The sequence below is a fragment of the Scatophagus argus genome, chromosome 10 (genome assembly GCF_020382885.2).
Source record: "Scatophagus argus isolate fScaArg1 chromosome 10, fScaArg1.pri, whole genome shotgun sequence".
In the NCBI taxonomy this organism is placed as follows: domain Eukaryota; kingdom Metazoa; phylum Chordata; class Actinopteri; family Scatophagidae; genus Scatophagus; species Scatophagus argus.
In genome coordinates, this window is record NC_058502.1 from 2,581,057 (window position 1) to 2,604,840 (window position 23,784).

General features: G+C 41.1%; 1 protein-coding gene across 4 annotated transcripts in view; it reads left to right on the plus strand.

Annotated features, from left to right (window-relative positions):
• The window catches only part of gfra1a (gdnf family receptor alpha 1a), an 81,415-nt gene extending 59,437 nt beyond the window's left edge, over positions 1-21,978 (plus strand). For all 4 annotated transcript variants that reach the window (XM_046401619.1, XM_046401620.1, XM_046401617.1 and 1 more), the window contains 7 exons: positions 1,098-1,276; positions 2,363-2,535; positions 4,876-4,985; positions 5,822-5,956; positions 13,918-14,099; positions 20,327-20,374; positions 21,539-21,978. In XM_046401619.1, the coding sequence (XP_046257575.1) occupies positions 1,098-1,276; positions 2,363-2,535; positions 4,876-4,985; positions 5,822-5,956; positions 13,918-14,099; positions 20,327-20,374; positions 21,539-21,691 (980 nt within the window). In that variant the 3' untranslated portion in view covers positions 21,692-21,978. The remainder of the gene's footprint in view (positions 1-1,097; positions 1,277-2,362; positions 2,536-4,875; positions 4,986-5,821; positions 5,957-13,917; positions 14,100-20,326; positions 20,375-21,538) is intronic.
• The last annotated feature ends 1,806 nt before the right edge of the window (positions 21,979-23,784 follow it).

Genomic DNA, 23,784 nt, shown 5'->3' on the forward strand with positions numbered 1-23,784 from the left:
TGGCCTGGTTGACTTGCTTACACCACTCCTGCTGCCCTGCCCCCCACCACTTCTGTATGTCTGTCACGCCAGCCTTCCCTCGTTTTAATTGGCACTCGTTAGAAGCAGAAAAAAGCTGCTCAATTTTTCCTCCATTTTCACCCAAAAAATCGGGGGGTCGGAGGTGGGGTTGGGGGGGGGGGTCTATGCAAATGTTAATTGATAGTAGAAAGAGGACAACACCAGCAATTAGTGCAGGCTGACAGATGAGCAAGGAGCTGCTCTGGAGACTTTGATGACTGCAGAAATTCTACACATACACACACTTGCTGTACACACACTCACTCACACACACACACACACACACACAGATGCACGTCTGGTTAGCCAGCAGGGTAGATGAGGGCCACTGTTTGATTCAGGCCAAGCAGGAAGTGAGACAACAAATTGGGTCTTGTTCTTTGTTAGGATAAACACACACACACATGCACACATTCAGAACAGACAAAAACAAACATTCATATCAGCTGACACACACACAGATACAGACAGAAAAATGTGCTGCTGCGGATATCTGCTAGGTTTGACAGAAAAAATCATTATGCTGCTGTCTCTCTGCCTCCTTCACTCAGTCTCTCCCTCCCGTCTTATGTCTTTACATGTTATTGGAAATGCTGCAGCCCGAAGAGTCAAATTGCTTTTGTTTGTGATGATTTGATCTGCAGTTGTATTCTCAGTGTGCTGTGCAGAACCTGAACAATACTAAGTTCGTCATACAGATATTGATGTTTGAGTGTAAAAATGAAATGTTAAATATTGAGACACATGACATAAACAAGAATGTTTATCCGGGCCAGGAGACAAGGCAGCATTATCAATTAGCCAAAGGACCCCGATCCTCAAATGCCCCTGGTTTATTTAATATTAAAAAATTGACTTTGTAAGTGTTAAACATTTCTTTTCTTTTACTTTCACTTGCTGGTATTTGTTTCTGAGGAGACACTGAATAAACTGTCACTGGTGTCATAATCTTCATGACATCTGCTCAATTCTCAACCTTTTTATCTTTTATTCTCATCCCTCTTTCTTGTTCCTGTGCCTCCTCTCCTCTTCTTTAGGTGAGATTCCAGTGGCCAGAGAGAATAACTGCCTGAATGCTGCCAAGGCCTGCAACTTGAATGACACATGTAAGAAGTACCGCTCGGCCTACATCAGCCCCTGCACCAGCCGCGTCTCCACCGCTGAAGTCTGCAACAAGAGGAAGTGCCACAAGGCCCTGCGGCAGTTCTTTGACAAGGCAAGGCACTTCTGACACAAGCTTATCAAAAAGAGGTGGAAAAAAACTCTGAAAAGCACACACACTGGAGGTTTTCCAAACGACTGATATCTGATAAAAGCTGAATGTACACCACAAAGGACGTGCTTCAAAAGGAAGAATGATTTTGAAGTGGATAAGTTAGAGGGGTTGTCAAAATCACAATAAATAATCATGTGGGCCTTTTTGTTCAGTTTGCTTTTCCAGCGCTGAGCTTTGACATTGATTCAGCCATCAAACACAAAATATGTTTTCGCTGTCTGTGTCACATTGTAAAAAATGATGTGAAATATTGTGATTACAACCCTGCCCCCATGATGTCCCTTTGGAATAACTTAACTGGGATTGCATCATTATGAATAAACAGAAAAGTGCTCTTTGTAGTTTGCTGTGCATGACATTGTTAATCTTATCGTGATGTATAATTGTGTTTTCTTTTTTCACAACAGACAGCTCTGTGTGTGAACAGCCTCAAGCTTGAAGTTTTCTTTGTGTTGGAGATAAAACTGTGATGACACTCGGCTGCCTTGTTACACCCACATGCTGTTGCTCGACGGTGTCATTTAAAACTGACCTTAGAATTTATTGATGCTGGCTATGTTAAATAGCCACATTTCTATTTATTAATCTATATAGTTTTCCTTGATATTTCATTTAAGTGTTTACAGAAGAGAGGCTGGAAAAGCACAAGGGAGCCACATCAACATCACATCCTTTGAATTTTTCTGGAAATTTGTTGCACGTCCTTTACATAAAAATCAGGCAACAAAATGCTATGGTTAACCAAGAATGTCAAAGGGGAAAAAATGAAGTGATTTTTTTTTTCAATGTTTAGTCCTTAGTTTGTTTGGAGTAAACAGTGGAAATAGACAGTTAACGTGAGTATTAATGTCCACTGTTGGTGACGACCAAAGACAAGAGGATCAGCACAACTCTACCTTAAATTAAATTGTCTCCAAGTGCAGAAGGTGCACAAAAATATGACCAGATTAAGAATAAAAAGTCAGGTCTTGGAAGAGGACTTCACTTTTACAGTTTATGTTGCGTTGTGGTTCTTGTGCCTTTCAGGTTCCTCCAAAGCACAGCTATGGCATGCTGTTCTGCTCGTGTCCGCTGAGCGATCAGACGGCGTGTTCCGAACGCAGGCGTCAGACCATCGTCCCTGTCTGCTCGTACGAAGAGAAACAGAAACCCAACTGTCTCGAACTGCAGGCCTCCTGCAAGACCAACTACATCTGCAGGTAGGACACAGCATCCGTCAAAATGCCTTCATTGGACAATAAATGAATGACTGCGTGTGAGTTTGTGAGAGTGTGTGATGTTTGTTATATTAAAGCTAATGATCAGACTAATATAATGATGCATCAAAACAGAGTCTCCTGCTAACAAGGGGTCATGTGGCAAAAATATTCTTGGGTCACCTTTTCCTTTTATTCAGCCACACTCTGAACTGACAAATCAAAATCAGCAAAACTCATATTACAGGTAGTATAGTTAGCTACTGATTGCTTTTTGAGATGAAGGAGCAGAGAGCAATCAGTATTGCAAAGTACTGCACACACACTTATATGTTTCAGATAATCAAACTGAACAAAATCTACGGTGTATAATTAAATAACGTCCCACAGAGATCATGACACACTTTCACGTATGCTTCCTTTGCTCACTGAAGAGAACATCTGACTTATGATATGAATTCCCTGCAGACTCACCCCAAACTGAACCTTGCATGTAGCTAGTTTTAACTATAAATCAAGTATGAACCGTTAAAATTTAATTGCTTGCTTTGAACTCGGTGAGTCCTCACAATGACTACGTCCCCACATTGTGATTAACAAAAACACTCCATCTCAAAGAGCAAACCTGCCCTTTGGACACCTCTTTAAAACAGTATAGTCACTGTAGTCACCAATACCAGCAGGAATAAAACCTGTCTCAGATTCACACACACACACACACAATGCAGTGATGAACATCTGACATCACCCTCACTGCTGTGTGTGTGTGTGTGTGCGTGTGTGTGCATGTGTGTGTATTATGCAGTTTCTGAGCCTGCAGCCAGCAGTCATGTGGCTCAATGGGATTAAATGGAAGCATTAGGCATCATAAATGAGCTCCATTTGGACTGTGGCCTCAGGTCTCCCTCCCTCTCTCCTTTGTCTCTACTTAACAGCAAGCAGCATGACAGTAAATTCATACCACTAGTTTGTATGTCAGTATCTCTTGTCTTTTTTCTGTCCATGGCGCTTTCTACCTGTCAGACATACGCTCAGGGCTGAACAACAGGTCTCGCTGCAGCGCTGCTTCCCCCAGTCCATTTGTCAGTTACCACAGATAGATTAAAGCCATGCATTTCCACACCTCCCTCACCATATGTCAGGTGTAGTATACTGGCTGCTGCTGACAGCTCTCACTACACTCTGCTCTGCACCAGCTCGCTGTGATTGGAGTGATCACGCTGTGAGTCCACGTATGTGAGTGTGTGTGTGTGTTTTGGTATATGCTCTTTCCTGGTAGCAGACATAACTCTTTTTGTTTTTGCAGATAAACAGAAATCTTCTCCCCTGCAGAAACTTTGTTTCTGAACTGCAAACCCCAAAAAGTGTGTCTGTGAGACCCGTTACACAAATTAGAGACCACAAATGGCAGAGAAGATGTAACCACTGACAGATTTAAAAACAATTTTCCTTATTAAAAATTCCATTTGTTTATTTTTGTTATCTTACTTTAATTCTACCTTGCTTTTATTTTGGGCCATAATTCCTATTTTCCATGACACCATTTTAGTCACCGACTTTATAACTGAGATGTAGCACCCAGCGATGCAAGAACACAAGCTGTCACATATTCACTCAGGTTATCGGTCATTTAATAATATCTTTTAAAGGGTATTATTTAAATCAATACAATTGTGCTTATTTATTTTAATGAGAAACCAAAAGCAAAAGTGAAAAATTTAGCAGGATCTGTCTGTCTGTTCAGCTTTTGTCCACTGTTCTTACTGTTAAAATATCTCAACAATTACCACAGTATTATTCTGAGTTAAATATTAATGTTACTAAAATGAGTGGTGGCCAAAATCTGCGAGCACACAATAGAAAGTGAGAGAAAAGTCACTTTTCCATGAAGATGTTACATTCCAGAAGTGATATTAGAAGTTTTTGCTTTGTGTCAGAGTGCTACTATATCACACTCAATCTAACTTGAAATGGTGAATTCCTGGAGAATCCAAACTCCATTTCAATTTCACATGCCACTGCACCTGTGGCAAAAGTGTAAACAAACATTTATGAAGGCAGTAAATGAAACAGAACAGACTAGGTGGAGAATTGCCCTTAGCCTCCTTCATTCCAGGATATAAACCAGCCAGCATACGTAAGAGGGTCATCTTGCTCCACTGAAGGCAGCCATTAAGAAGGCTAATTGCATTGAGAGAAATGACTTCCAGTTCTCACTCATTTGGACTGAGCATTTTGCTGCACATTCCAGGCACATTGGCCATCTGAATTTCTCATATAAAGTCTATTGGAGCTGTAATCATATTTGGCTCTGAAATGTTTTTGGATGTGTGTGTGCTGCAGGTCACGACTGGCTGATTTCTTTGTCAACTGCCAGCCGGAGCCTCGCTCGCTGTCAGGCTGTCTGAAGGAGAACTACGCAGACTGCCTCCTCGCATACTCGGGTCTGATTGGTGAGTTCACATGTGCACTTAATTGTAATTGGTCAGCCTGATCTTGACATTTCTTCCAGGTCTCTGTGGCGTGGCCTTTTTTCATCTGCCAGTCAACTTGGCCTTGGAGAAATTTGCGCTCACACGTTTCTAATGAACAATGGAAACAGTGGCAACATGTCCTGTTAACTAGTAACTGAAACTGTCGTTTGAATGTAGTGAAGTAAAAAGTACAAAATGAGCCTCTGAGATTTAGTAATCCAAAACTAGAAAGTGGCATGAAAAGAAAATGCTCATAGTACAAGTACTTGTAATTTGTACTGAAGTACTTGAGTAAATATTCTTTGTTACTTTCCACCAGTGGTCCTCTCAGACCACACATGCACATACTGACCGCACAGCACCAATTCATTCTGCCTACTGCAAAACAAAAAGGCCTGTTCTGGAGCGCAGCCAGCACAAGGGAACAATCCATTGGGAGAGTGAGAAATCACTGACTGAAGCTATTTACTTTCCCTTGCAGAGAGAAAGCCTATTCTTTACTCCAGCTTCTCTGCATTCTGCTTCCTGCAGAAACTCCACCACACTGCATTACTCCTGTACGCAGGGCGGAGAGAAAGAGAAATAGAAGTAACAGTGATTTCACTTTCTCATTATGGCACTTGTGATTTAAACACAGATGGAGGATGATAACTTGAGTCTTAACAGGTTTAAATATTCTTCAGTCAGCAGCATATTGGAGTTCTTTCCTGACAGTAACAATTTGCAGAGAGCGTTTGATCATGGGTCAAATTTCTTACTAAAACAAGAACGTATGAATGCACAAATTAAAAATCCATCCATCCCACATGCTGCAGGTACCGTGATGACTCCCAACTACCTGCGCTCGCCCAAGATCAGCGTCTCTCCGTATTGCGACTGCAGCAACAGTGGCAACAACAAGGACGAGTGTGACAAGTTCACCGAGTTTTTCACAGAGAACACCTGCCTCCGTAAGTTATCCCTCTGCCCAGCTGCTGTCTGACTATTCTGTTTCCTTCCCTTCTGTTCTGTTATGTTTCCGTCTTATCTGTTCCTCTGAATTCTCTTCTCTTACTTTCTATTTTCATCCACTCTGCTCTGCTATTTTGCTCTTTTTTACCCTCTTTTCTTTTCCCGTCTCTCCTTCTCCCGGTCTCTCCTTCTAACCAAATATATCCCATTGCCATGCTTGCATTGTTATCCCTCTGCATTGTGGAGAACACAGTCATATTGCACCACAGTGCCTGAATGTGTGTATGTCTGTGTTGGTTTGTGTGTGCCTAAAAGCTGTAGCATAACTGCTGCTCCAGATCTCTGACAGAAAGCGGCTTTTACCTCCAGCCCTCTTACGCATCGACTTTAATTAACAACCCCGCTCAAACACATACAAGCACACACACACACACACACACACACACACTGTCTGTCCTGTCTCTATCCCACACACCTATTACCAGCCAAGATTAATAAATTGCGGGACATTTCTACCGAGCTGTGGAGATACGAGCCAAATTCATTGTGTTTCTCTGTAATCTTAGCTAATTCCGCTCCCTTTGTTTTGGTAGTACACTCAGTGTCAATCAGCCTGCTGCCGTCCTCAGCAATACAGTGTAAGTGTAATGTGATTCTTCATCGATTCCTGTGCAGAGGTCAGAATGCAGGGTCATAAAGAGCGCATTTCGTTCAAGGACAGCTGGATGAATGTCTGTAATCACATACCCTTGGAGGATGGCTACTGAAATCTAGTAGACTTGATTGGATGGAAACAGATTTAGTGCAAGATCTTTGGAGTTTTGACATAATTGAATCCTTTACAAATTAAAAGATCTGCGTTCATCCCAACTGATTAGCTAATGAAACACAAGTGACCCTCATGTGAATTACCATATTAATAAACTGTCTGCCAATAAACCGTTGGCTTTAATTGCGTCTGGGCTATCATGTGAAAGCATCTATTGTCTCAGCCAAAATAACAAAGTGTGGCAGTTTGGGTTCGGTCTCAATGGCCATTTCAGGTTGATGAAATGGCTGCATTCACAAAGCACGTAGGCTTCCAGGTCTCTTATTGAATCTTTTCTCTCTTCAGGTTGTAGACCTTTAGTTCTTAGTCTGTGCTTGATTGCCACTCCCACTGGTTGAAATGGCAGATCAGCTGTCACTGATTTCATAAATAACTTGACCAAAAGCCAAAATAAATTCTGGTTAGCAGGCAGTCTGACCTCTGACAAAGATCATGTATGAGAAAAAGGAGTACTACACTGCTACTACTCGTACAACTACTACTACTCCTAAGTGCACAGTTTATGCAGTTCAGACCAACAGAACCATGATTCAGTGTAGCCAGTGTTTGTTTTACCTGAGTTTAAGGCATCTCCCTGTTTGACTTTCAGGTTATCCTTCACTATAATAGTGGCTTACAGTTTTGGAAGCTGAACCCAGATAGATTGAATAAGAGATTTAAATGGATTTAGATTTTATATTGGGATTTGATTGGATTCAAGCTTGATAAAATGGTTGAACCCATGTCTGAATGAAAGTGCAACAGGATCTTACATTTGCTCTATTTGCTTAAATAAAATGCCAGAGGGTAGAGACATCAGAACCTCATACATTCACCAAAAGGCACCAACATTACAAACACGGCTGAGAGATGAGGTGGCTGAGGCGAGCTTGTCCAGAATTCATGAGTAATATGAAAATCTCTCCAACGTATAGTTCTCACCAACAGGGAAATCAACTCTGGAGACCAAAACCATTTTTGTACCAGGCTGTAAACACATTTATTTCTGCTGTAAAGTTGAGCATTTTAACATAAGGGTCTATGGGGATTGACGTACTTTTGGAGCCAGTCTCTTGTTGCCCTTTGAGGATTTTCTGTTTCTTTGCTCTTCAGCCTCAGAGGTTGCCCTTTTGGACACACTAGATGATGTTTTGCCTGAGGACATCTCTTCTGTCCTGAGTCTGTCCTGAAGTGAAAGTTTGCCAGAGTGATGAATTAGGTTCAATCAGCTTGCTATTAACATGTTTAATAATGACTGTGATCACTACGTGTTCATTTACAGATTTTCCTCTGCCAAGGCCCTCAGTTGCCTTATTAATGATCAATTAGGGTATTGGAGCAATTAACTACAGTACACCAGAATCAGATAATCAGTCGATCAGCGTGTTCCTAAACTGTTCCTATGATCTGAAAAATGTTGTGTTTTCAAAATAATGACCAAAAGTTGCTGCTTATGTTTCAGCAAAGTGGGCGGTTTGATTTTCCTCCATCAGAGTGACAGTTACCAGATGAGAAAACAGCAACAAGATGCAGCCTCATTTTCTCCAGCTCTTCTCTCTTTTCATTGTCTCCCCCTCCTTCCCCTCTTCAATCATCTTTTCCCCTCCCTCCTCTTGTTTTCTCTGCTCTGTTGTCTTTTTACCAATCAGGGTTAACAAGGTTGGTCTGCCATAGATAATAAGGGCAGCCTCACTCAGCTTGTTTGTGTGTGTGCGTGCGTGTGTGTGTGTGCGCGTGTGTGTGTGTGTGTGTGTGTGTGTGTGCGTGCGTGAGCCTACATGTTAGCACCGCGGTGTATTTCTCCCTCAGTGTATGTGTGAGAAATGTATTGTACAGTACATACCTTTTGCCTCTTCATGTTTGAATGATTTCACGTGTGTGTGTGTGTGTGCTCAAGCGTGTCAGAGTAAGAATTGCAGGATCAGAGGGGGTTAATGTGGGTTAGAACAAGCACTTTCTCTATACAACCGTTATTTTTTCTTTTAACTTTAGGGGGACGAGCAAAGGGCAAAGTGAGGGAATATGCCATCTCTGATTTTCCATTAATAGATGTAGTTCTGTTCTCTCTGTCTTTCTTCAATGCACTCTTGTCTGACCATTACTACCTCTTCCTCTCACTTGTTCTCTTGCTTCAGCTCACTTCTTTCTGTGCATACCATCTCTCTGTCTCCATGTCCCTCCTTTCATCCTCTTCCTCTTTCTGCTCTCATTAAGTTTGCTCAGCAGTAACTGGAACAGACAGCTCTGACACACGCCGGCTACAGAGTCATGACTAGAGAGAAACTACATGAGAGACAGACAGACGGAGAAAATATGGAGGAGAGAGGACTTTCTGTTCTCATGCTGCACTTTAGATGCTCTATTGTTTAGAGATGGAAGCAAGACGAATGGCTCCTCTTTACTTACATGTCACACTCTGACACATTTCAGTAAAGAAGCATCCTCTAACATGGCTCTTGACCCTTTAAAATTAAACCATATTTACTTACAAGCTATTATGAAAAGTTATATGTCTATAGATTATGACCAAATCAAACAAAGAGTAAAGACTGTTGTTATTCCCGTTTTGAGTACTTTTCAGAGGCCTTAAAAGGAACAAATGTTCAGTAATTCAAAGCAAAAAACACCAGAAAACTGTTGTCATGTAATTCCTGTGACCTTTTGGTGGGGTCCCCACCCTCAGCTTGGGAACCAATGATTTAATATTCTCAAGAAAAATACGGGAGCCATAATGTATTCAAAGCCTTTCCAGCGTGATGCCTCCTCATCTCCGGAGTATGTACTGAATATGCAAAGGTCACATCATCCAACATGGTAATAATTCTGGTATTACAACAGACTTTGTACATGCAAAGTGAGATAAAGTGTTAATGTAGACATCTGTGAGGGGCACAGTCGTACTGCTTACGCACATATCGGCTCCGCTGCAGTGGTGTGATGATATCCTGTTCAAATGCACAGTAATGTTTGCATTAATGAAGGTTAAATGAATATTTGTTTGCTGCTTTAAAAGCGTCAGTATGTTTTTATTTTTTTGTGGATTAAGACCTTGAAAAATATTTTGGGAAAGCATTCGGTTCGGTCATGGAGGGTTAACACTTGCTTTTAGGCTTTTTAAAAAAGATAACAAGCAGGTATGAATGGTTGCTATGAGGCGATGGTCTGCTAAGATGGTTTCACATATTGATGTCATTTATTCCCAGAGCAGGTGATTGTTTGTAGAAGCAGCAGCAGATCCCAAGAGACCATCGAGTTACATTTAGAAAGAATTAATAAGACACTTTTACAACACCTTAAGCATTTTAGTGTGCTCCTTGCCCTTGTGGCTTGTTTTCCTTTAAACCCTCTGTGATTCACATTATAAAACCCAAGTGGGCTAAATAAATTATCAGTGATGAGGTTAAGGTTGTGTAGAAGTACAGCATGCGTGCAATTAAGTGGTTGTTTGATTTGGGAAAGTAAAACCCTAATGCGTCATATACTGTACTTTGTATATCACAGTTTGTTCAGTCTGCAGTAGCTGCGAAGTAGTTTTATGTATCCTGAGTAAACAGTAGCAGAGGTGCCACTGAATCTTTATTGAGGAAAGTTCTCTGTCATTGAGCTTATTATCCAAAGATCAGAACTCTGACCTCAAAATCATACTTTGACTTGTTGAAGTAGTGTGGGGTGAAACCACAAGCAGCAGGTTTGTCAGGTTGCATGTGTCCATGTGTCCGTGCTAATTATATGTGTTCATGTCAGCTGGTGTGCTGATGTTGTGTTTGAGTTAAAGTGCACAAAAGGTTTTAGTTTTCATCTAATATAATGAGTTATTTTGTTGTACTGCAAAGCTCGTGATCAAACCCAGTTCTGATGCTGACAGTGTGGTGTCGAATACAAAGTGAAAATAAAAATGCATATTTCGTATAATTGGATTTGTCAGTGTTTTTAGAGAGGATTTGTTTTGCATTTTGTTTTGTAATTTTGTGTTTCTGTAATAGCTGATTTGAGACCTATTTTAAGCTTTCACATGTACAAAGGAAATTCATTTGATTTGGAATAATGGAGAGGACAATGAACAGAGGTGTCAGGCAGGCACCAGATAGAAACTTAATGTTTTCTATTGTATTTTAAACAAGAATTAATGAAGCACATGTGCACTTCCGACATCCTGAGGCCTAATTTGAGTTGCAAACTGTTTTACACATACGGTCACTGTGCTGTGAGTCTAATTAAGCCTTAGGTGAAGAGACAGAGGAGCCAGGAAAGAGCCCATCAACACTTGCAATATGCTCATCAGCCTTCTGCTGTCTTGACACAAAGCTACCAGCCACATAATCACATGCATGCACGCATAAGCAAAAATTAAATATGCACATGCACACTCATGAGCGGAGCCGCACATATCAGGGCTGCAGGATATTGACGACAATGAGTTACTTTGTGCTGATTATTGTGTCTCAGATATTAATTCCAGCACAAGTCGGCAGCATTTCAGACATATTTTTTTCTAGAATGACTAAAAGTGCTAAGTATATCGAGGAAATAAAATTAAGCACTTTTATTAATATTAGATATTTGTTCCAGTTGCCATTATTTGCTCTAACTTAAACCCCTTCCCAGAGAAATGTATACAATATACTGAACTAACTTGTCATAAATAAGATACATACACATTTACATTTTTCATCACTGATCATCAAAACATTGTCATAAATTTCCTCTGTTGTTAGTCTGTTGTTATTGTGAGAGACAGAGAAGAAGTCTCTCCACCTTTTGGGATGTCTGTTATAACGAGAGGTCGATTCGGCAAGGCAGATGAAGTGAGGGAGTCTCTTCTTAGTTCAAGATTAATAGTCACGTTTATTAAATGTGCATAGTGGAACTAACTCAAAGGTTCTTTCTAGGTCAGGATGAGTTTAAACAGAAGCCTCTTCCGCAGGGGGAATGGAAGAAAGAGTAGGGTGAGACCATACTGTGTATAAAAAGTCTGTCCAAACACAAGTCCAACAAAAACCTGTACATGCACACTAGATGTCTTTTTCTTGACATCTGGGCAGCTGGATCAGCTGTCAAGGTAGCCTTAATTTAACCTAAGAAAATCACAGTATTCAAATGGCTACCTGTCAGAAGATGCTGAAGTTAATTCTGACCTGCTGAGATGCCAAGCACGCCCTGAGAATCCCCTGGTTTCCTTTGCTCCAGGAAATATGTTGAACTAGGTCAGCAGGAATTAGGGAACGCTGCCACGGGCGCTTTCAGAAAAGACCATAAGGAGACGAGGGAAAGTCAGTGACTGGAGAAATAACCGCTATCAGTCATCCTTCACAGTTTTCAACATCTGCAGGATGAATGTTGGCAGCATTGCAGCAGGTGCTCCCTCGGCCCTGCAGTGCAACTTTATGGCTTCAGGATGCCACAACTGAAAAATCCAGAGAGACTCACAACTTCACTGTTTACTCAATAAGTCTGCATACCAAAACATTAGCAAGAAAACTTTTCTGATCTGCTGTCTTCTGAGGTTGGGACATCTAAATCCACTTAGTTAAGTTTGGAAATATTGCAGTTATTGAAATGAAGAAACCAATGTTGACTGTTTACTTTATAGAATTGGGACTGCTTGATTTAAAAAAAAATAAAAAAAGATTAAATAAATATACCATCCAGAAGCAGAACAATTCAAGCTGGTGCCAGCAACTTGTTCAAAGGCAGAATATTTTTTCAAGCAGACATTCATAAGCCAAAGTCTTTGAATGAATGCTTATAATTCAATAGAAAGAATTGCCCAAGATGTCTGGAGTATCTGTGCCGAGAGAGGAACAGAAGACAGATGTGCTAATGAGAGCTGCCATTGGAAGCTCTGTATGAGCACATGTTTTATTGCCATCAGATACAGATGAATTACAGCTTGTGCTTGCAAAGTTTATATTTATTTATTGATTGTTCCTTTTGAATACTGCCTACATCTTATATATCGAGTGGCAAAACAGTTTCTGGTTTTTGCTGTATGAAATCTCATCTGAAGGGTTGTCCATGCATGCAGTTACTTTTAAACACAATTTTCAATAAAATTGTTTATGTGAAACAGCTGTGTTGACAATACTACTGTTTTTTCAATGGTGTTGTTTTTATATTTGACCCCATCCAACAATATGAGTATGTGCTGATCTTCGTGGGGACATAATCATGTGTCTTTGCACATGTATGCGTGAATGTTTGAGTGGGGTTAAAGTGTCGTTATGCAGAGCAGCTCTCCCTTCCTTCACCACAGTATCAGGGTCATTGTTTCGCTGTTGGAGGGAAGAATATCATTACGTTCAGGCTGCAGCTCTGTAAGGCTCAGCTTTCCTCTGATGTGTGTGTGTGTGTGTGTGTGTGTGTGTCTTTTACATCAAAGCCATAGAACGCTATTAATAGGGCCACTAATGGACTCTAATGGTAAATAGCCACATCAGCATTCAGGCTTTTGACTGTGTGGTGAATTTATAATGGAGCGAAGTGATAACAAAATTTAAGTACCTTCTAACTCACCTTTAATTGTGGTTTTACGCCGCTGCAATATAAAGTTTTATTTTAACATGGGGACTAGCAAGCATGTGATTCATGATAAGATCCAGACCAGCTTGGTGCTAAAGTGATCTGCTTGGAATTACAACGTTGTGTTTCTAGTGGAGCAAACTAATTATTCACCAGCTCAGCATGTCTCAAAGTCAGGCTCACCAAGTGATGCACTTGAAGGTAAACTGCTTTTAAACTTGCTTATTCTGAAAGATATCTGTGTCTCCACGTGGGTTTAGATCACGGCAGGTGTGGAAAACCCTCCTTTTGCACGGGACAAAAAACCCACTAACGTCTGCCTTTTGTCTTCAGTGGAAAAGGGTGTAGTCGTCTGTCCCGTACAGCTCAAATGACTTTGCAGGAGTTACCAATCCCAGGTCCAACCTGCAGTGATGGAACGACACGCTATTCTTTGCCCTTTTTCTGGTGCGATTCTATGATGTGTGTTGAAGTGAAGGATGCTGTGGGTGTAAAAAAAGGCTGTAGTGAATTCCCCTGTAGTAAACTACTGCTTAGCAAGTTTAAATTATCTTGTTTTATTTCTTTGCTAACTTTTTCGGTGTTCTAGTTGTTCATGGCTAATTACTTCTGTCTGTGTCTTTCCCTCTGTAGGAAACGCTATTCAGGCCTTTGGGAATGGGACAGATGTGGGAGTGTGGCAGCCGATGTCCCCTGTCCAGACCACCACATCCACCACCACCCCCTACCAAAGGAGCCGTGAACGCAACCCCAACACCATCGACAACCACATCAACACAGACCCTGGCATCTACCACTTCTGTGGCAGCCTACAGGTTAGACGGACACACACACACACACAAGCTAGTTTTGGATTCGGGGGGACAAGTATGTTCGGAGGTTCAAGGCTTCAAGCCAGTCTGGGGACAAATCTAATCCTGCGGCATGAAAACGTTTCCAAAACTTGATTTATTTTCTGTGGAGAAAGAAAGTTTTTACAGAAGGATCAAGTTTCTGACCAATGCTCTTCATCTGACCTGCTGATCTTTCTGAGCTTTTCTGTCAGTCTCACTATCCATATATCATCAGTGTCTGTTCATCTATAGCTATCTTGCTGCCAGTCTGTTTGCCTGTTTCTGTTGCATGCCTGACTGGCTCTTCATCCTCTGGCTTTCTGTCATCTTTTTACTCTCAGGCAAGCTCCACTTGTTTATCCACTGTTGTCTCAATACCAAATATGTCAAGTGAATCAAATACTACAAATAAAGTAAAACCAAATCAAGGTGTAGATAACAGCCATTGTTAACAACTGGCTAGTGGAGAAAGTGGAGATTTTTCTCAGGTGTTGATGGAGACCAAACAAGAGCTAAAAGGAGGGTAAATATTAGATTTATGACCAATGATATTTGATGGTAATGTTACTCTGTGTCTGCTCGATGTGAAGGTAGGCAGCTGTTTGCTGTGTTAGCCATAACATCTTGACTTTAGCGGGCGTGGCTGTGTCACGTTCTGGCTGCAGTATTTTCTCCGCTGAAGCAGCCACTCCTGCTCTGCAGGAACAACAGTTATCTGGCTGATGAAACAGATGGATGACAAGCAGCAATCCTGAGGACCGGTGATGGGCTCCTCCTGGGTCAGGGAGGAAGTTGGGATAATACTGTCATTACCAGCAGGGCGATGAGCCATTTCACTTGTAATAATACTGCAATTCGATGAAGCATCATAAAATCACTGAAGTTATTTTTTACCCATGTTTACTGAAAATCCCCCCCATGAATTTCAAACTGAAGTCCACCTTAATTATGTCCTCTTTAAAACAACAATTGTAGCCATAAAGCTCGCATTTTTATGTTTATGTTGTTACGGTTTCTGAGTTTCTGAATTATTTTTCTTACTGCACACCAGAGCTTTGCTTATGCTAAGGCTTTAAAGGCTCATTCTGCAAATATATGAACATGTAATCAGGCACTTGTGTGTTCATTATTTGAACGTGATCAGAAATAGCAACATCCTGTGTTACTTATCAGAATTCAGTTTTTGGCTTTCCAGATTTTAAAGCAGTATTAATTGTCATCTTGGGGCAGTAGAACAAGATGAAAACACAACATCGACATATTATCACTTTATTGAAATGACTGAAAATGTGGCAGTTGACAAAGTCAGACACAAATCTGCATTTAAATTCACTCTTGTTTTTAACTCTGTTTTGGTCTCCATCGTCTCATAACTTGAGGATCTTTATCTGCTGGCACCATTATGTTCACTCGATAGACGCTAACTTTATCTGCAATGGTGTTGGTTTCATCAGGGCTTTAATGCTCAAAGCTGCTGCCAATTTTGCTGGAAACAAAAAATGTAAAACCAAATCCAAATCACTGAGCTGAAAGATGATAAAATTCTCTGCAGAGCTGTGGAATAATTCTCAGTGGCTTTGTCACTTTTAGCAACTCATCTCACACCACAGATCTTCACTGTTAATACACAGATATCAATTAATGCAGCCCTAAAGTTGGCTTTAAGACCAGCTGGTAAAATCAAAGTAAATTCATCAGCCAATGATCAAGAACAGACTTCAGTTTACTGCTAAATCTGTGTATATGCAGCTTACTCTTATATGATAATCCATGTATGGTGAAGTTATGTTTGACATCATGTAACATTTGAAAACTAACATTGTGTTTGTGAGAGTCTCACAAACACAATGTTGACTTCTGTGCAACCTCCTACACCTGAGGAACAAAATCTGGTGTACACACACAGGTATTGTAGATAGATGCAATTATACACTTGTGCCCATATACACAAATGCGAATGCACTCACTTGCTGGCACACACACACACACACACACACACACACGTACTGTATGCACAGTCTGTACTGATAATGAGCTTTGGTAGCGTACTGGTGCATGCATGCTGTTGGCACTGCTCTGATAGAACGTCAAGTACTACTTAATGAGAGAGTGGGGTAAACCGCTTTTCCAGTGTCTCTGTGTGTGTGTGTGTTTGTTCCCTCAGTATATTGGAGTGTGTTTGCATGCGTGTATGATTTTGTGTGTGTATCTACGCATCAAGGCAGGCCACACTTTTGTAATGACACACTTGGGGGAGGGGGGGGGCAGACCCATGAGAAGATCCACTGCACTCTCCTCATTGATCTCTCTCTCTCTCTCTCACACACACACACACACACACACAGAATAATAACCATTAACCAGTGGCTCAGAACATCTCCACTTCCAGCAAATGACAGCGCAACAACACTTACAGCGTTGTGTTTATCTCGGCTTGAAGGAAAAGAAGCAGTGGAGAGAAAGAAGTGGAAGGTGTAACCAGCTGGAAGAGTCTTGTGTGGCCTCCATCTTCCCTTTTGTCAGTGTTCTCAGATCAAGTTCGACTCTCTCATGGAATGTTTAGGCAGCACAAGGAAAGTGCTTTTGACCACAAGCTTCAAACTAAATTAGAGAAGATCCAGTTTTCTCTTTTGTCTTCCATATCTTGAGACTGTAGTTCTTACTCGAGGGAAGTCAGTCTCGCTCACTCAGCTGTCTGGATCTGACTGAAATATCAACTATTGGATAGATTGCCCTGAAATTTTGTAAAATAACATTTGTGCCTCCCATATCACGAATCCTGCTGACTTTGATGATCCTCTGACACCACCAGCAAGTTGACATTTTTGGCTTTTAATGAAATATGTTGACTCCCATTGGCTGGACAACCATGAAATTTGGTGCCCAGAGGACGAAAACTCATGCCTGATGATCACCTCACCCTTTTTTTTCCCCCAGTGCCACCAGGAGTACAAAGTTTTCATTTTATCCTATGAAACATCTTCTAGACATGTTGGATTAAAATTCAGTGCACATTCATGGTTCATCCTTCTGACTTTGGCAGTCCTCTGACTTTTTATCTGTCACCATCATCAGGTCAGCATTTCAATTTGTCCAGCACTCTGATTTATGACCAAACGCCTGCAGAATAATGCCATTCCCATCAGCTTCAGCTATGCTTTGTTTTTTAGGCCGATTATCAAATGCTAATCACAAAGATCATACTTGTGTGTATCATTTAGCTCATAGCACTGCATCACAGAGCCGTTAGCACGGCTGTAGACTCGTAGTCTTGTTATTTTTTTCCTTTGCGTTGTCTTTATGTCACGTGAACACACAGCAAAGTGAGGAAAAGCTTCCTTTGTCATCTCCCTCTTGGGGATTTAGAGGAAATTAAAAGAGCAGAAGGACCGCTTTTCCTTTTTTAATCACACAACAGAGCTATCTGGGCTCACAGCAAAACCACCACAGATAAAACAACATACACACAGATGCCAGAGCAGAGGCATACATACACAGGGTTTGCAAGCCCCAGGGCTCCATCAGCCTGTTCTTATGAATATAGTTGACTCCAATGCAGGCAGGAAGTGCCCTCAACAAATATGGAAATGCACCACATGCTAATGTGACTTTTCAGAACAGGCAGGTATTAGGCAAATCCAGAACACATGGACACAAGGCAGGAGTACATATTTGAATTTGTTGACATCCAAATTTTTTTTGAATTTGCAATAAGGCTCGGACTTGTTTAATATTCTTAGACACTTCTAGGGCATGCTGAGGTTTTTTTTATGATTTTCATATACGTGTACTCACAAGCAAATTGTGCAACAGATGAATTCTAAAAAATCAGCTCCTAAGCTACTGTATTTGTTTTGAATCACAGTGGAGATGCTATAACAGTTAATAAAAGAAGTGCAGTGGCAGACGGAGCCCTGCTTCTAAATGGAATCTGCATTTTAAATCCACATTTAGATAATCTGAATTTCCAAATGTTTTGCTGTGAAACAATCAAAAAGCCCTCAGGATTTCAGACTTTAGAGACAAGCTGTAAAAGTTTATTATCAGTATGATCTCTCAGTGTTTCTGCCTGAGACGTGAAAATGTTTAATACTTTTATACAACGACTCGAAACACAGATGGGACCTCATCATGGAACACAAACTGATGTAAGTAGTCTTTTGTTATTGCGTTCCTTACAATGACTACATACAACCACTTATATTTTCTGATACTTGAAATTCTTGGCTTGTCCCTCTGTTCGGGTCTTTATGCAGAGGCCTGTAAATACACCATGATTTATAGGCATCATTCCACCCGAGCTTTGGCAACTTCTTTTTTTTTTTTTTTTTTTCATTTAGTGCTGAAGCACAGGTGTAATAGCAGCATACAGTTTCTCACTTTCCGTATTACCATGCCCGCTACATCCTGTACATCCCTATTTTTGGTCGCATTCACAATACTGTATACTGGAGCCATTTATTATTCTGTCACGTCTACACACACACACACACACACACACACACATAAATACCCCGAAGCCTAAACTGGAGTTCGCTCCCAGCATCTGTCCCGATACATACAGACATGCAGTATGCAAGTCATTAGAGTCAAAGGAGAAAATCTTCTCTTAAGCCACAGTCTCCTGCACAAAGTATCAAACTCAAACTCAGGTGCTTAATTTACCATATACAGAACAAAAATATGACAAGTTTAGATGTTGATTACACGGCCTGCATTGCAAATCAACTCATCATGGGCTTGCAATCAACACGTGGTAATCAGTGATATGAGTAAAGACACAGAAGAGAATGAAGATTGCCAATGTGATGCAGCATCGGTGAAGAAATGTCATGTTTTTTTTTCATTCTTCGTCGGTTGATTGTATTTATTTTTTCCGTATGCGATAATTGTAAAGCTGGAGAAATAAGGTCATCGTTTTTCAGTCATGTGAGCAGATTTCATCAGGTCATAAGCACTTCATACACTGCCTTGATGAAAAATTGGATGCGGTGTGGCTCAGCCCAAGTCACTCTCCTCCTGTCCATTCCTGTTCTCACCTCCTCCCGAAGGTGGCGCCCTCTCATGGTGTCAAGGATCTTAGCCCAGCTCAGGCTTGTGTGACCAGTCCCACCAGCCTCTTGTGTTGCAGCCCTGCCTCCACTTCCTGCCAGTCTTCAGTGGTTCCCCGTTTTGGCCACCTCCAGTCCACTTGAGTCCCTGTACTGTGCAGCTTTGTCTCTAGTTATTCTGGTTGTCATGTTACCTTGAATTCCTCCTCCAAGGATTTGAAGGACAGTTGCAGTGTTGCTGAGATATCCATGGGGTGCAGTGCTGCCCAGCTATGTCCTGCTGACCCTCCTCTCTAAGGTCTGGACTACCAACATGGGAACTACGTAGACAAGGAGGGGGCGCAGGACTCTAACTCTGTTGAGTTACCCTGACCATACCTTAACTTGTTATAACCATAGCTGTTCCCAGTCTTAACACTTAGCTGCCATGTGCAGATATGGTAGTTTGAGGAAATTGGCAGTGGATGGAAAACGTGTCCTAAAGTTACATTAAAACGTACAGTCAAAGCATCAGTCATTGCCGTCGTCGCAGAGCAGCCTCTAACCTTCATTTACTCACATGGAAATCAAAGGCTGTGTTTGAGCACAGGACAGCCATTGAATGATAACTCAGAGATGAAATCAGATTCTGGGTTTCACTGTCCCTCTGTGCTCTGAGGGAAAATATCACAGGTTTTAAAAGTTTAACAGGCTCTCAGGGTAAACTCTCCAAGGTTATTGTGGTTTCTCCCGATTCAGCTTTATTTTCCAAACGGCTTTTCCGATCAGATCAGCACAGTCATCAGTTCTAATATGTGGTGGTTATCTGAAATTTTGTCACAGAGCGTGAAAGTTGATGTCCAAAGGTTGTTTGTACCTGCTGTGTAACTGCATTGACAATATTTTCAGTCCCTTCAGATTGCAGGTTGTTCCATCAGTTGTTGACTAAAGCAAATTAATTGCAGCAGATCTTCTGTGGACTTTCAGCTCAGTGTCAGCGTGACTGTTGTCTGAGCGCTAAAATGCGGTTGTGATGTAAAAAGCAAACTTGAGGAAACTCCTTAAACTTTCCTAAATGTATAATCTCATTTGGATCCAATTTATTTACCAAAATGACACTACAAACATGAATATTGGGTTGTAACACGGATTGTGGTTTGTTGTGTTTTTCTGTTGCAGGCTCAGAAATTGAAGTCAAACTCAACTGTTGACGGCGTCTTTTGTGTGGTGAGTTTCATCAAAGCTGTTACTGTGAAATCATGAGATGACATCTAGAATGAGTTAAAAAAAATGTGTGATGGCAAAAATGAAAACTTTAGTCCTCCTTTAACTTCTGGTCAGTTAAAAGCACAACTTTGAGCTGCACAGGTTTAAGCACTTGGAGATATTCAGTAAACAAAAAAGACGCCAAAATAAGTGCTTGTAAGTTTGTAAAAATCAAAGTCAGCCTGTGAAAACCTGCACGCCTTCAAACCTGTGTGTTTGTTTCACCATTTTATCTCAGAAAACAATTTTATTTACAACAGCATGACAACTGCTCAAGTTACCAAATAATCACAAGCTCTGAACCGACCTCGCTGTTGGAAGTCTCTGACTTCCTTCTGACAGCGATTGCCACGGCAATCCTCCCTGCCTCCTTTGTAAGCACCAGTTCTTTATACTTCCTTTGAGGCTGAAATGGGATTGTTGCTTATCTTGTGCCTTTTAAAGTTCACTGTAAATGTCATTGTACAATAATAAGGCACTGTTATGCACTGGACTGACATTTAATGGAGGCAGGGACAGGTCTGGGGAAGATGACCCAGCCATTAGCTTGCAGCTTTATTAGCAAGACCAATGCTGAAGCTCTGTATACACATACTTGCACATGGTGGCACACGCAGACACACACACGCACACACACACACACACAGACTTTGTTAAATTTCCACTGTGGCATTTCAGTTATAAAAACAACCTTTTGGTTTTCGTACTGTGTCTTCCCAGATGAATATATTTAAGAGTTTTTAGAGGTGATAATACATTGAATTAAACAGCCCAGCCCAACTTGCTTGCATGAAATAAACTGCAACCTTCAGTCCAATTTATGCTCCAGAAGGGTTTGAGATGCTGCCAGGCAAATCACCAGGGCTCCAAAAAAGTAAAATGGCTGTCTTTAATGTGTTATGTGTTGATAAAAGAAAAAGTGATAATGGCACCTGATACTTAAAATGCTTGGCAGGTTTTCTGACATTTATCATAATTTATCAAGATATCATTAAAATATCCCAGATTTTGCTGTGGGACATCCAACACCAATACATGATGACTGTATGTAAATGAAATGTGTCACATAACTCGATGGGACTCGCTTTACTAAACTGTTCCTGTCTCTCGGTCTCCTTCTCTCAGGACCCTCAGATAGATGGTCCGAGTACGTCCAACGCCATCCTGAGAAACGCAGCTGTCTCCAGATGGCCTGCAGGCCTGGCCTCTCTGCTGCCCCCGCTGCTCTGGCTGTGGTACTGCAGCCTGCTGGCGCTCTCCTCGCTGGGCGTCTTGTAGCCCTGCTGCTCCACAGCAACAAACCACAACGGACTGACAGACACACATTTGTATAAAAGAAAAAGCAAAGCAAGAAGTTACATCCTTTCTTCTCAGTAATACCTGTTGTACTTTTATTTCCCTCTGGATTCTATCTCTGTTTTGATTCCTACCTTAAATTTTTTTAGGAATTTTTGGGAAGTTTAATTGTTTGTTTTTTTGCATTGCAGCTGTGTGCTAAACCAGTGATCTGCTATATGTGCTAACTCAGTTTGGCTGTGTGTTCCCTTTGGGTTAAAAAACAAAAAGCAAAAAAAAATTAAAGCTTTGGTGTCACTCACATGGGCAGAAATGAGAAAATATTTGAGCACTACATTCCAATAAACCACAGCTGGTGGCTCTTGGAAAGGTACACACAATGTAAATTAGCATCCATTTTCAGTCATCAAATCTGTTTTCAGCCACGTCTGTTTGTGTGTTGAGGCTATAGGTGGGATCTTTCGCTTAAAAGTCACAGTCAGTTCAGTAACGGCTACATTTTATCACTTGGGCAGCCTTTTAGGTGTTACTCAGTACCCTCTGTGGTTTGTGTATGTTTTGATAATGACGTGATCTGGTATCCGCGTGGAAAATGTCACTTTTTTTTCTTTTTTTACCGTCCCGGGTGAACGCCAATAATAACTCTAAACATCAGAGAACATCTGTGCCCAAACCGTCTTTAGTGTAGCTCATACTGAACACACACCTCCGCTGGCAAAAGCACACAGGCAGAGACCCACAAACACACACTGCACATTTCACACATTCAGACAAAAACACACAGAAACACACACACTCGGCGCCAGGAGTTCTGCTCCGTTTTTTTATTAAACTCACAGGAAAGTCGGTAAAACGCTGCTGTGGCTTGAATCCGCTCCACTCATGGTGATTGTACATAATGGTAACTGTCCAAGCCATGTCCAGTGTTCCTCTATGGAAGGAGAATCTGCTGCAGTTTCAGCTGAACCATTTTTTTACATTTCTTTTTTTTTCTGCACTGCAACCACAAAACAGGAACTAAGGAAAAAAAAACAGGCTTATTGTTGTAGAGTATATTTGACATCTCACACCTCCATCACTACAAAACTCAAAGCAGCATTTTTCTATCAGTTCAGGGTCATGACTTATCGCCTCAACTGTAAAACTGTCCACTCGTGTTTGGGCTGGGAGCGATCACTTGGAATTGGCCATTTGCTAAGCTAGGAAAGGAAAAAAATCAACTCAGACTGTTATTTTATTATAACGCAACTTCAATTCAAATGCTTTTATAGAACAAAACACACTTGGACAAACAGCACAAAAGTGAGAAAAGAGAAATGGCTTTGGGTAAACATCCTCAACCTCAACAAAGAGCAGGACAGAGCAGCTAACATTAGACAAGTCATAGCAAAGGTTGCAGTAACCCCCGTGAAATAATGCAGTTAGCTATGACACGCTCCTTGGCTTTGAAAGTAAAGCTATGGTGCTACAGCAGCTGTAATGCTGTTTAGCCAGGTGTGCTAACATTAGCAGCTAAAACCCACATTGTTAAACTGATTCCCTGCACTTTTGCTCTGGTGTTTTTTTATTTTTTTGTTTGAATGATTTAAAAGATTGAGCAGCCTGTTTAAATGAAGATTTGCAGGACGGCTTTAGCAAACGGTCAATTCTGTCTTTCTACAAAACCGACTCCAGTAGGCGTACGACTGCTGGGAATTTTGTTTTAAAAAAGCTACAGCATTGTGTTCAGCTTTTATATGTGGACGCATCTGTTTTCATCAGTTTACAGATGAAAGGCATATGGTCGCCCCCACCCACCCCACCCCACAGGAAATACAGACTTTTCATTCTGACAGACTTCAGGCTTTCCCATAACGCACATCATTGTGTGCATGTTCACCGGGTTACTTTGGCCATTTGGACTCTGACAGGAACTTTATTGACACGCTGCTTGGGTTTACGTAGCTTCTCAAACATGTACAGTAGAACTTAAATGTTATTTACCAAGCATAAACATGGTATATGCACTGTATGTACTTGGCTGAAACTATAAAGTGGACAAATAAATGTCTGATGATATTCTATTCTAGAGCATT